Source organism: Furipterus horrens, unplaced genomic scaffold (assembly GCF_987537825.1).
Source record: "Furipterus horrens unplaced genomic scaffold, mFurHor1.1.pri manual_scaffold_3, whole genome shotgun sequence".
Lineage (NCBI taxonomy): Eukaryota > Metazoa > Chordata > Mammalia > Chiroptera > Furipteridae > Furipterus > Furipterus horrens.
The window spans coordinates 204,137,464-204,149,960 of NW_028327173.1; the positions used below are offsets into that span (position 1 = coordinate 204,137,464).

Below are 12,497 nucleotides of genomic sequence, written 5' to 3' on the forward strand. Positions count from 1 at the left end.
GTCGGTTGTAAAATCTACGAGGGCCCATGGCAGCCTGCGGACAGAACAACCCGGTGTTTATTACTCTGATACATGGAGGGTTTTTTTTTTCTTTTAACTTGGATCTAATAGAAGAATTTTACTTAATATCAAGTAGAAGTAACAAAACTATAGATCTGTTCACACACACACAAACACACATATACAAATATATATATATATACACACAAAATAGCTGGTGTGGCCAGCCTCCCAGATGGCCTCCGAAGATTCTCAGCCCCCCAAGATTCTCACCTGGACTTCACATCCTGGTGTAATCTCCTTCCCTTGGGCTGGATTTATTGACTGGCTTCTAATGAGCAGAACATGATAGAAGTAATGGGATGTCACCCTTGAGATAAGATTATAAAAAGACTGTGGCTTCTGGCTTGGGTGTTCTCTCACCTTCTCTTGGACTGCTGGTTTCCGGTGGAAGTCAGCTCCCTGTCATGGGGCAGCTGGTGGGGAGGCCTCGTGGGGAGCTTGGACGATCTCCAAGAGATGGCCACAGTCCTGGCGCACACCTCTGTTGCAGCCTGTCAGAGAGCCAGAACCTCCCAGCTAAGCTGCTCTCCGGGTTTTGATTCAAAGAAGCTGAGGGAAAATGACTATTAGTTTTCAGCCACTACGTTTGGGGGGTAATTCGCTGTACGGCAATAGAGATGAAATACAACCGCTGTTTGTTGAGTATTTAGTGGGTAGCAGGTACAGTTCTCTGAACTTTACGTTATTCATTCATTCGGTTTTCACAATGACTCTGCAAGGAAGTGCCATTATTACCTCCATTTTCACTTTAAGAAACCAAAGCCCAGCAAGTATTAATAAACTTGTGGGAAGTCAGAGTTAGAAAATGGTGGGGCTGGACCATGTTCACATAAATAAAGATTTTAAAAAACTGCTGCTCATATTTCACTGGATAGAACTGCATACTTTGCCCATGCTTCAGACAAGCAAAGGGTACAGAATCATCTTAAACTAATCAAGATTTACCACCCTCACTTCCGGCAGAGACTGGGTTTCCCATGAAATTCACAGTTCTGTAAAGTGGGTGAACAAATCTGGCTGTAGACACAAAGGAGGAAGAGGGCTATGGTTGCTAGGTCGGGGGGCTAACAGTGTGGTCTCTAGGGCAGCATAATCTGGGTTGTATTATTTATTTTTGGAAGGAGACAGCTGGGAGCAGTGAGAGATAGGATTTCAGGTTATATGGTCAGAAACTGGCTTACCAGTGACCGTATTCCACATACTCAGACCCACCCTTGAAGTGGTTTGTTCAAAGCCTGTCACCTCTAGCTGTGTGACTCTGGGCAAGCCACTTCACCTATCCGAAGGTCTGTTTCCGTACTTGAGATTAGGAATAGTAATATACCCGCAAGGTTTGTAGTTAAAATTAAATGAGGTAATATATGTAAAGCATTTAGCAACATGCCTGGCACATAGGAAGAGCTTAACAAATGATAGCCATGATTATTATAATACATAAGGCACACCGGAGCACTACTAATTAGTTAAGAAATATGTACTATCTTTAAAGTGTAGAACACCATGTTGGGCTTATATGGGGATATAATACACCTTGTTATCGAGGGGAACAGAATCTAGTTAGGGAGTTAGAAAGCACACTCATCAAAAGATATTCTGATAATATTTGGGAACACATGTTAAGTGACAAATATAGGAATGTTAAGAATTTAGAGTCAGTTTTTAAATTAAGGATATTCAAATAGAGATTTTTTTCCCAGGTCTGTAAATATTTTTTTTCTTTTTTTAAAGTATGTTTTATTGATTATGCTATTACAGTTGTCACAATTTTTTCCCCTTTGCCCCCTTCTGCCCAGTACCTCCCTTCCCTCCAGCAATCCCCCCCCCTCCACACACACACACACTTAGTTCATGTCTATGGGTCACGAATAGAAGTTCTTTGGCTTCTCCATCTCCTATACTATTCTTTTTTTTTTTTTTTACTTTTTCTTTTTATTTATTTGTTTGTTTATTTATTTATTTTTAGAGAGAGGGGAAAGGAGAAAGAGAGAGAGAGAAACATCACTGTGTGGTTACCTCTCACTTGCACCCCCAGCTGGGGACCTGACCTGCAACCTAGTCATGTGCCCTGACTGGGAATCGAACCAGTGACACTTGGCTTGCAGGCTGACACTCAATCCACTGAGCCACAGCAGCCAGGGTCCTATACTATTCTTAACATCCCCTGTCTATTTTGTACCTACTAGTTATGCTTCTTTCTCCCCATTCTTCCCCCCACCCCCCGGCCACTGACAACCCTCCATATGATCTCCATATCTATGGTTCTGTTCCTGTTCTAGTTGTTTGCTTATTTATTTTTTTAAAGATTCATTTGTTGATAGTTATGAGTTTGTTGTCATTTTACTGTTCATAGTAAATAAACCCCTTTAACATTTCATAAAATAATGGCTTGGTGATGATGAACTCCTTTAGCTTTACCTTGTCAGGGAAGCACTTTATCTGCCCTTCTGTTCTAAATGATAGCTTTGCTGGGTAGAGTTAATCTTGGTTGTAGGCCCTCGCTTTCCACCACTTTGACTACTTCTTGCCAGTCTCGTCTTGCCTGCAAAGTTTCTTTTGAGAAATTAGCTGCTAGTCTTATAGGAACTCCTTTGTAGGTAACTCTCTTCTTTCCTCTTGCTGTGTTTAATATTCTCTTTATCTTTAACCTTTGGCGTTTTAGTTATGATGTGTCTTGGTGTGGCCCTCTTTGGGCCTAGCTTGTTTTGGACTCTCTGTGCTTCCTACACTTGTATGTCTATTTCCTTCACTGAATTTGGGAAGTTTTCCTTCATTATTTTTTCACATAAGCTTTCAATTTCTTGCTCTTCCTCTTCTCCTTCTGGCACCCATATGATTTGGATGTTGGTACATTTCAAGTTGTCCCAGAGGTTCCTAAGCCTCTCCCCGGATTTTTCAATTCTTGTCTCTTCATTCTGTACCGGTTGAATGTTTATTTCTTCCTTATGTTCCAAATCATTGGTTTGAACCCTGTTTTTTTTCCCTTCACCATTGGTTTTGTGTGGATTTTCCTTCATTTCACTTAGCATAGCCTTCACTTCTTCCCTTATGCATTTGCTGTACTCCACCATGTCTATCAAGTCTGTAAGCATCACTGTCACCAGTATTTTGAACTCAGTGTCTGTTAGGTTGGCTATCTCCTTGTTACTTAGTTCTCCCACTGGAACCTTGATCTCTTCCCTCTTTTGGGTCATACTTCTCTGTCTCCTCATCTTGACAGGCTCCTGTGTTTGCCTCTGTGTCTTAGGTAGAGCTGTTGCACCTGTTACATTGTAAGGGGCAGAGCCTTAGGTATCATCAGTGTGGCGTGACCTGTTTCACCGAACCTTGATCTCTTCCCTCTTTTGGGTCATACTTCTCTGTCTCCTCATCTTGACAGGCTCCTGTGTTTGCCTCTGTGTCTTAGGTAGAGCTGTTGCACCTGTTACATTGTAAGGGGCAGAGCCTTAGGTATCATCAGTGTGGCGTGACCTGTTTCACCACTTTGTGGTGCTGTATGTGGGGGAGGGGTCAGACAGGGAATAATGTCGCTTGCTCAGCACTCACCCCTTTTCCTATCACTTCATCCACTTCCCATATATACAATTGGCACCCCTCTAGCTGTTGCCTTGGTGATGGTTCCCAGAGTGGGTGAGTTTGCAGATGTTCTAGGACAGGATGGGGGGCCTTTAAACAGACTCATGAGAAACAGGCAGTTTCTTCCATCGCTCCAGTCCTCACTGGTTTTCACAGTCAGAAGCAATACAGCTTTATTTTCCCAGCAGTGGCACTGTGAATGGCGCAGTCTGGCCTGGGACTGGAATTGCTCTCCAGGTGTTCCTCCTGGCTTTTATAATGTGTGACTGCTCTTTCTGATGGCTGGCCACAGCCACTGCCTTGCTGCTGCCATTGCCACCGCCGCCATACCGTGTCCTCTCCAGCCCGGTGCTGCCCCTCTTATCTGTCTGGATGAGTATTGCTTCTTTAGATCTTTGTTGGACTTCCATGCAATCTAATTTTCTAGTAGTTCTGATTGTTTTTGTTTTGAGGTAGATGTAGTATTTTTTATGGTTGTAGAGGAGGGAAAGCATGTCTACCTATGCCTCCATCTTGGCCGGCAAGACAGATCTTTTGAGTCACACAGTTTTAAAGCTAAAAGGGACCATAGATTTTGTAGATAAGTAAGCTTCAGTCTAAGAGGAATAAGTGCCTTTACTTCAGGTCACAGAGCAATCCAGAGGCAGGCTCAGATTTGGGTTCAGGTATGACTCTGTCACTAACCGGCTGTGTGTCCTTGAGCAAGCAACTCACCTTCTCTGAGCCTCAGTTGGCTCCTTCGCAATATTCTATTAATTTAGAGCATCCTTCTGACTCCCAACTTACCTCTCAGGGTTGTGACTAAAAACCCTGCTTTACACTGAATTAAGTTATTTAATAAACTGGTCTGGTTTAAATGGTAACCCAAATGTGGACAAGAAAATGAACACCTCTGCCCTGGCTGGTCTGGCTCAGTGGGCTGGGCGTCGTCCCACAAACGGAAAGGTGCTGGTTTGATTCCCAGTCAGGGCACATGCCTGGGTTGCAGGCCAGGTCCCGGGTTGGCGGCATGCGAGAGGCCACCGATTAACATTTCTCACATCTATGTTACTCTCCCCCTCTTTCTCCCTCCCTTCCCTTCTCTCTAAACATAAATTAAAAAATAAAGAAAGAAAGAAAATGAACACCTCTAAAAGCATAGCAAGGCTTGCTGGTAGCAGAGACAGGAGGGTGAGTAAGAAACCCATGATGGCTAAAGAATACTTTTGACCTAAATGTCATTCTCTTTGAAATAACAGACCTGCAGAAGTTAATCTCTAAAGCCATCCAGTTTCCAGTGTTAGGAAATGCTCTGGCTGGGAGTGAGGCAGAATTGCTAAGAATGTTCTCACTCGCATAGACAGATCAGTCCATTTGCCAAGGGGGGCCTTTCTGACAAGCTGAGATTCTAGCAGTGTCACAGATCTAGAGAGGAAATCACTGTCCTTCATTGAGTGAGTACTTTTTTCCACATAAACGCTTAAAATTTTTTTCCAGTCTTTCACGGGGGTCAGGTAGGATGCCACCTATGTAAGAAATAATCCTTTTCCTTGCTTCGGCCTGGCCGAGACCTAACTTGGGTGCTTACGGCCACCTAGAGGTGTTTAGATGAATAACCACATTTAGGAAAGCGGGAGTGGGGGGCCCATTTAACTTCCTACTCACTTACTTCACTGGCTGGCGTCCATATGTATGTATGTATCTATGCATGTATTTCAACGAGTATCTTATTTTAGAATAGTTTTAGACTTACAGAAAAGTTCCAAAGATAATAGAGTTGTTGTATACTCACCTAGTTTACCCTTAACCTCTTAGATTACCATGGTATATTTGTCACCTTCAAGAAAACAACATTGATATATTACTGTCAACTAAAGTTCAGACTATACTTGATGCCACTTTTCACTAATGTCTTTTATCTGTTCCAAAATTCCTTCCAGAATACCACGTCACATTTAGTTGCCTTCTCTCCGTAGTCTCCTCTGGTCTGGGATAGTTTTTCAGTCTTTCCTTGTTTTTCATGATCTGGACAGTTTTAAGGAGTGTCAATCAGGTATTGTGTAGACCATCCCTCAATCTGGGCTTGTCTGGTGTTTTCCTCATGATTAGACTGGGTTGTGGGTTTTGAGGAAGAACGCCAGAGGTGAAGAGTCCTTGTCATCATACGGTATGAGGGATAGATGCTGTCCACATGATGAAGCACTCATGTTAAATTAACCCTGATCACCTAGCCATGCTTAGCCCTTGCCGGTTTCTTCACTGAAAAGTTACTATTTTTCCTTTCCACACGCTATTCCTATTCACCCCAATTCTTTTTCTTTTTGACTTAGGCTAACACCCTCTCCACTCCAGTCACAGACTAACAACTGGTGCGACCTACTGGCCACCCCTGTGGCTCCCAGGACAGGGAACATGGCCAGGAGCCCCTCCACCCCCCAGGGCATGCAAAAGGTCTGGGCTGGGCCCTCCTGCCACGGCCCAACCGCCACAAGGTCCACGAGAGACAAACGAGTGCACGGGTGCCCAGCAGTTCATCCTCCATGACTTCCGGTTCCCAGCCGCCCGTGCCAAGCCCATCCATTATTTTTAAATTCGGCCCACACGTAAGGGTGGCAGGGAATAAATTGTATCTTCTGAAGGGGGCAGGATCCACATAAGTGATTTAAAATTATTCTGTAAGTAAAATTTGACTCTTCTCTCATATTTATTTATTCATTTCTTTTTATCAGCATGAACTTGTAGACATTTATTTTATTTTTTGGATTATAATCCAATTTTGTTGCTCTAATTGTAGATTTCGCCAGTGGGAGCTCTTTCAGGCTCGTTCCTGTGTGCTTTTGAAATGCCAACTTCCTTTAGCTTTTTGAGCACTTCCTTTGCATATTTATTTTTAAAAACACATTTAGGAAACAAACAAAACCCTAAATCATCCTTATCATCCCAACACAACTAGTTATAGTATTTTTGGGTTTCATTGTTCATGTTGGAACATAGCTTTTAAAGAACAGAGGTTATTCACATGACTTCGTAAACATAACTGCCATGTTGACAATGATGTAGTGTTTATCAAGTACACATGTCAGAACACCTTGAGAAGAGCTCTTATCAGACACACGTCAGGCATGTGCCCTTGCACCTGGCTCAGGTTTCCTGAGCCTCAAGGCTTTCATCTGTAAAACAGGAGCAATGACAGTGTTTCTCACAGGTTTCTGTAAGAACTAAATCATAGAACAGATTAAGAACAAGGACTCTGGAAATAGACTGCCTGAGTGTAAATCCAGGCCCTGCACTTATTAGCTGGGAAACCCTTCAAAGCAACGCACTGATGCATCAATGTACTCACCTACTACGTGTGTTAATTTGTGTTCTGTCTTTTCATTCCCCGTCCTTCAGTAGCTCCCTCCAGCAATCTCGCTTAGGGACTAAGATTGTGTAAATCCAGTGCTTTTCAGATTCAAGCTTTTGGAACCCTTTGTTCCGATAAAATCTCTTTTGGAAATTTGATATAAACCAAACAGACAAAAGAGGCCATTTCATCAGCATTCCTTTATTTATAAGTCCATACCTATAATTTTATCACACCCAGTAAAGTGACATTGAGCCCTAGATGTTCCGATGCCACACATCAGGAACCTCGGGCTGGACACGGCAGCTGCAAAGTTAACCTGAGCAGTTAGCTCTGCCTCTCGTTTTGACTGCACAGAATCAGTAAAATTCTGGCTCATACAGAAAATACCTTAACCACTGCTCACAATCTTCATCATAAATGGAGGGCAATACACACCTAAAAATTATGATACGTTATCCCATCTGACGTGCTGCACCTGCACCTGTTACCGCACAAGCGGACATCTCCACAAGGTCAGGTCAGCAGAGGCACCTGCCCCCTTGATTCTCCTCAGAGCACTACACATACGCAGTGACAGGCCGTCTGTGCAATTTTGTACGCTAAAAACTTCACAAGTGAGTTTAAATACATAAATGCCAGCGCAGAGCCACATACAGCCTTCCTAGTCAATGACACACTTGGAGATACAGTGTTCCCTCACTTACCGCGGGTAGTACGTTCTAGGCCCCCCGCCCCCCCCCCCCCCCGCGGTAGGTGAACATCCTCGAAGTAGGAACCTTACATTTATTTTAGTATTCATATATATTTTAAGGCTTTATAAACCCTTCCCACACACTTATAAACCGTTCCCAGCCCCTTATTAACCTTTCCCACTCCCTTATTAACCTTTCCCACACTTTTATAAACACTACTTATGTTCTTAAACATATTCTACACTCTTAAACCTATGTAACTTTAACATACGTATACAGTACCGCAAAATCCCATGATATAGAGAAAAATCCGCGGTAATTAAATATAATATTTAAAAAATCCCGCGATACAGTGAGGCCGCGATAAGTGAACTGAGATATAGAGCGGGACTGCTGTATTAAATAGGCACAAAAATGGTGAGGGATTTCCACTGAGAACTGTACAAAAATTAGTTACCTGCTTAGCATCACAAGGTAGGGCTTGGTTGATGTCTGTCACAGGAGTATATGTATTGTTCTACCTCCTTGCTCTGCTCATGGTCATGATTCTGGGTTCCTAACATTCAGCTGAAATGCCTCTCTAATCCTGCCTCGGAAGGGCCCTCTCAGCTGCCTCTTCATCCCTTATCAGTGCCAGTACCTCCAATAAGCCAGGGGCCGCTGGTCCTCTGGTAGAGCAGGCTTCCTGCAAATGTTGACGCTCCAGCAATGATTTAGTCCAGGTGGGCCTGGTTCACAACCTCTCTCTCAATTGCTCCTTGTTCTACCTGCCTTGGTATGTAAGCAGTTTTTCTTCATCCTGCTAAGTGGTCAGGTATTTCATCTGCAACTCCCCAGGATTATCAATAACCCCAAAAACCTGCTGAAGAGTCTGCAGGCACTTAGGGACTGTGATGAAAAGATTGTTTATCTTGAGGACACAACTAACATCATATGCTGGGCCTCTAAGTCTCTCTGGCAATCACCTTCTGTTCTCTGCATCTGACACCTGCCATGGCTTCGTCATCGAGTAGTGTGAAACAGGCGGGATTTAAATAATTCTTCTTCAGGTTCTGGAGGACCGCTGCCCGAGAATACCCTCAGCTTTCTGTATTTCAAGTATTGCAGGGCAGGCTGAAGAGCCTCATCTAATGCTTATGCCAACATGTGGGCCCTTATTTCTGGGATCATGTCCTGGTCTAGGTCAAAAGGGTCGTTTCCACACCCAAAAGCTCATGTCAACTCAACCAATGTCACGTCCTCTCCTAAAAATTCTGTTAATCTGCTTAATAATTCATTATCTGGGTCAGGGGGCTTAAAGGTCACTGTCCAGAAGCCCCTTTTTCCGTGTGTCTCCCGGGTGAGCCCTATTAAAGCTACATTTCTGTTCCCCTCCCTCTAGACCAGTGGTTCTCAACCTTCCTATTGCCGCGACCCTTGAATACAGTTCCTCGTGTTGTGGGGACCCCCAACCATAAAATTATTTTTGTTTCTACTTCGTAACTGTAATTTTGCTGCTGTTTTGAATCATAATGTAAATATCTGATATGCAGGATGTATTTTCATTGTTACAAATTGAACATAATTAAAGCATAGTGATTAATCACAAAAACAATAGGTAATTATATATGTGTTTTCCGATGGTCTTAGGTGACCCCTGTGAAAGGGTCGTTCGACCCCCAAAGGGTCGCGACCCGCAGGTTGAGAACCGCTGCTCTAGAACCTCCTCCAGAGGAGTCTACTCGCCTAAGGGAGCTAAGCCTACCGCACAGTCTCCTCGATTTCTGCCACATTTCAGGGCTGGGGGATGCTGGCAATCCACAGCGCTTTCCGAGGATTCCTATCCACCCCCCTACACCCGGCTTCTAACAGCCTCAGCGTCATGATGCCCAAAACAATCTATTTAACTTCCAGTTTGTTGGGGGCATCCATCGCAACTCATAGTATTCTTTCGAAGTCCCCCAGATAAGTCCCCTCAACGTCCCGAGTTCCAGGTCCTGCGAGGACAAAGCGGTCAGGTCGGTTGTAGGTGTCAAGCGAGGACCCAGGGCTCGGTAAGCCCCTCGTACCCTAACCGGCCGGCGATGCCAGGGCGCCCCACCGCGGCAAAGCACCCATCTTAACCCCCTCCTCAGCCTCGGGCGCCCCGTCGTTATCTAGCTGCCCATGTCTGTGTCCGCCGCCAGTGGCTGCAGCGCCAGGGACAGCTCCCGACGCTTCCCAGGAGGCCAGGCCCGAGGAGCGGGAGGGTGGCCACTCTTCCACTCGGACAAGAACAGGAGAGGGCAACCCGGAGCTCTGCAGAGGCGCGACGGAGGACTAGCGGACCGCCTGGTCGCCGCGGTTCTCTCTCCGGCGAGGAGCGATTGGGCGATCAGAGTCGCGAGCCAGGCACGGGTGCCAAGGCCGGAGAGGCTCACAGGTGGCCAGGCCCAGACATCCGCCCACCTGCACGCACGCGCCAGCCCCGTCCCAGCTGGAGCTGTTGGGGGCGTGCCCGAGGGGGCGGTGCCGCGTGGGGGGGGGCAGGCCTCTCTGACGTCACGAGGGAGGACCTTTCGGGGCGGGGCGACCGTGCTTCCGGGCCGAGCCGGAAGCCCCGACTGTGGCTGCATCCGGGACGGCGAGCGGGCGGGCCAACCCGGACAGGAAGGTGAGATCCGGGGCCTGCCCATCTCGGCAGGCTCGGCCGGTGGCCGCTGCCCGGCGCTGGAATCCCGGTGCTGCAAGGCGGAGAGGCCCGGGCCTGGGGCCGCCCGCGCGCAGCCCTGGTCGCGGCCCGCGGGCGCTGCAGCGTGACAGGGGGCGGGGTCAGCTAGGGAATCTCCCGGCTGGGCCGGGTGACATAGGTTGGGGGCTCCGGGAGCGGCAACTGGGGCCGAGCGGCCGCGTGACCCTCCGCACTCACGCCGTGCTTAATCACAACTAGCTCATGCTCCGGGCTGATCGCGTTCACCATTCTCCCAGCCGGTGACTCCGGCGATTTCTTTTATGGTGGCTTTCTCTGACATGCCAAAGCTACCCGATTATTCAGAACTGAGTGACTCTTTAACGCTTGCTGTGGGAACAGGAAGATTCTCGGGACCATTGTAAGTGTTTAAGAGTTACTGGGGGGCCCCGATATTGGTTTGGCTTGTAGGACCAAGTGTTCACGTCTGAAGCAATACTATTAAGTCAGAAGTATTTTAACTGTGAAAGTGAAATGTTCCGTAGGAAACCACTTTAATTCTAGTCTCTTAACGGGAGGCATCCTGGACCTATTTAAGCCAGATTAGAGTGATTTATTCAGTGGGATTCACATTAAAGCAGAGTCAATATATACTGAAACTTTTTATACTTTCTCGTAACTTACATGAAACAGCAACCTGTAAGTTGTTTACGTCTTAATAAATGTAATTTTATCTTAAACCGTAAATGCAGCAGTAGGGTATTTTAGAACTCATTAGAAATAAAGGAAGTACTTTTGGAATAGTTGCCCTTGCAGCATTACTAGACCCTAAATGTATTTTTTAACTTTTTGAATTTGAAGGCACAGAGCATGGAGAATGATGAATTTCCGCCAGCGGATGGGATGGATTGGAGTGGGATTGTACCTGTTGGCAAGTGCAGCAGCGTTTTACTACGTTTTTGAAATCAATGAGACTTACAACAGACTGGCCTTGGAGCACATCCAGCAGCACCCGGATGAGCCCCTTGAAGGAACCACATGGACACACTCCTTGAAAGCTCGGTTGCTCTCCTTGCCATTTTGGTTTTGGACAATTATTTTTCTGATACCTTACCTACAGATGTTTTTGTTCCTATATTCTTGTACAAGAGCTGACCCCAAAACGGTGGGCTACTGTATTATTCCCATATGCGTGGCAGTTATTTGCAATCGCCACCAGGCATTTGTCAAGGCTTCTAATCAGATCAGCAGACTGCAATTGATTGACACATAAAATCAGTCACCATTTTTTCCATATGATTACAAAACTGCTGGTACAAATGGAACCTTATCACAAGACTGCAGTTTTTCACAGATCTCAGGAAGTTGTGGTGGGGCAGAGGCTTTTTAAAAAAATGTGACTAGGCGGCTATCTTTATCTGAATAATAATGAATTTTTAGCTAAAGCCTGAGATACAATACTACAAAATCATGTTGATGACTTCAGATTTTGGAAGTAAAATCGTGTCTGTTATTTTTATTCTACTGTGAAACATAGTGATGGTTCAGAAATTTTTTTCTTGGGGGGGAAAATGACTATGAACATTTCCATTGTGTTTAACATGTATGAAGGTCCAAACATGGTCATGAAATTTAAATTTTATACAGTTACTTGGCTTGCTTTAAAATTCTTCAAACTGAAACACCAGTTCATCCTTCTGTGAGTGAGCCAACTATTTATGCTTGTGAGAAATCGGTATAAAATTATTGAAGTGATTGCTGTCTTGATATGCAGAATTTATTCCTCCTTTTGGTAATGCTGCTGGCATTATTACTTAACTACCATTATTAATGGTACAGACTTAAAAAAAAATCTGGAGAAGAGACTAAATGTTTGAATGTTGAGAAGGCTAACGTACACAAAGAATATGGGAACAAGGGGTTCAGTGAAAATATTTGGCCCAGTGCCTGTCAGATGTGTGGTAGATAGCTCCCTAAACGGGGCTGCCCAGTCGTCATCCTGATACTCTCTAGCCTATGAGCTGGTCCTCAGGCGAAAGGTTAGTTGCATGAAGATGTAATCCTTGTACTTCCTCCTGTGCATTTGTACTTACTACCTCATGTCTGGTATGAATACGAATAACTAAAAAGATGGAAATACGAGATTTTAGGATTTCTTTCTTTTTGGGGTGAGATCAAGAAATATTTTTACAGT

The 12,497-nt window shown here is 45.1% G+C and overlaps 1 protein-coding gene across 2 annotated transcripts; it reads left to right on the forward strand.

Annotated features, from left to right (window-relative positions):
- The first annotated feature begins 10,213 nt into the window (after nt 1-10,213).
- Nucleotides 10,214-11,835, forward strand: LYSET (lysosomal enzyme trafficking factor). 2 transcript variants are annotated; one of them, XM_090271333.1, is made up of 2 exons: nt 10,214-10,288; nt 11,165-11,835. In XM_090271333.1, the coding sequence occupies exon 2, from the start codon at nt 11,181-11,183 to the stop codon at nt 11,574-11,576; it is 396 nt and encodes a 131-aa protein (XP_090127459.1). In that variant the 5' UTR covers nt 10,214-10,288; nt 11,165-11,180; the 3' UTR covers nt 11,577-11,835. The 2 variants fall into 2 exon arrangements, with proteins under 2 accessions (XP_090127459.1, XP_090127458.1); XM_090271332.1 differs by lacking the exon at nt 10,214-10,288 and adding an exon at nt 10,295-10,724.
- Nucleotides 11,836-12,497: the final 662 nt, after the last annotated feature.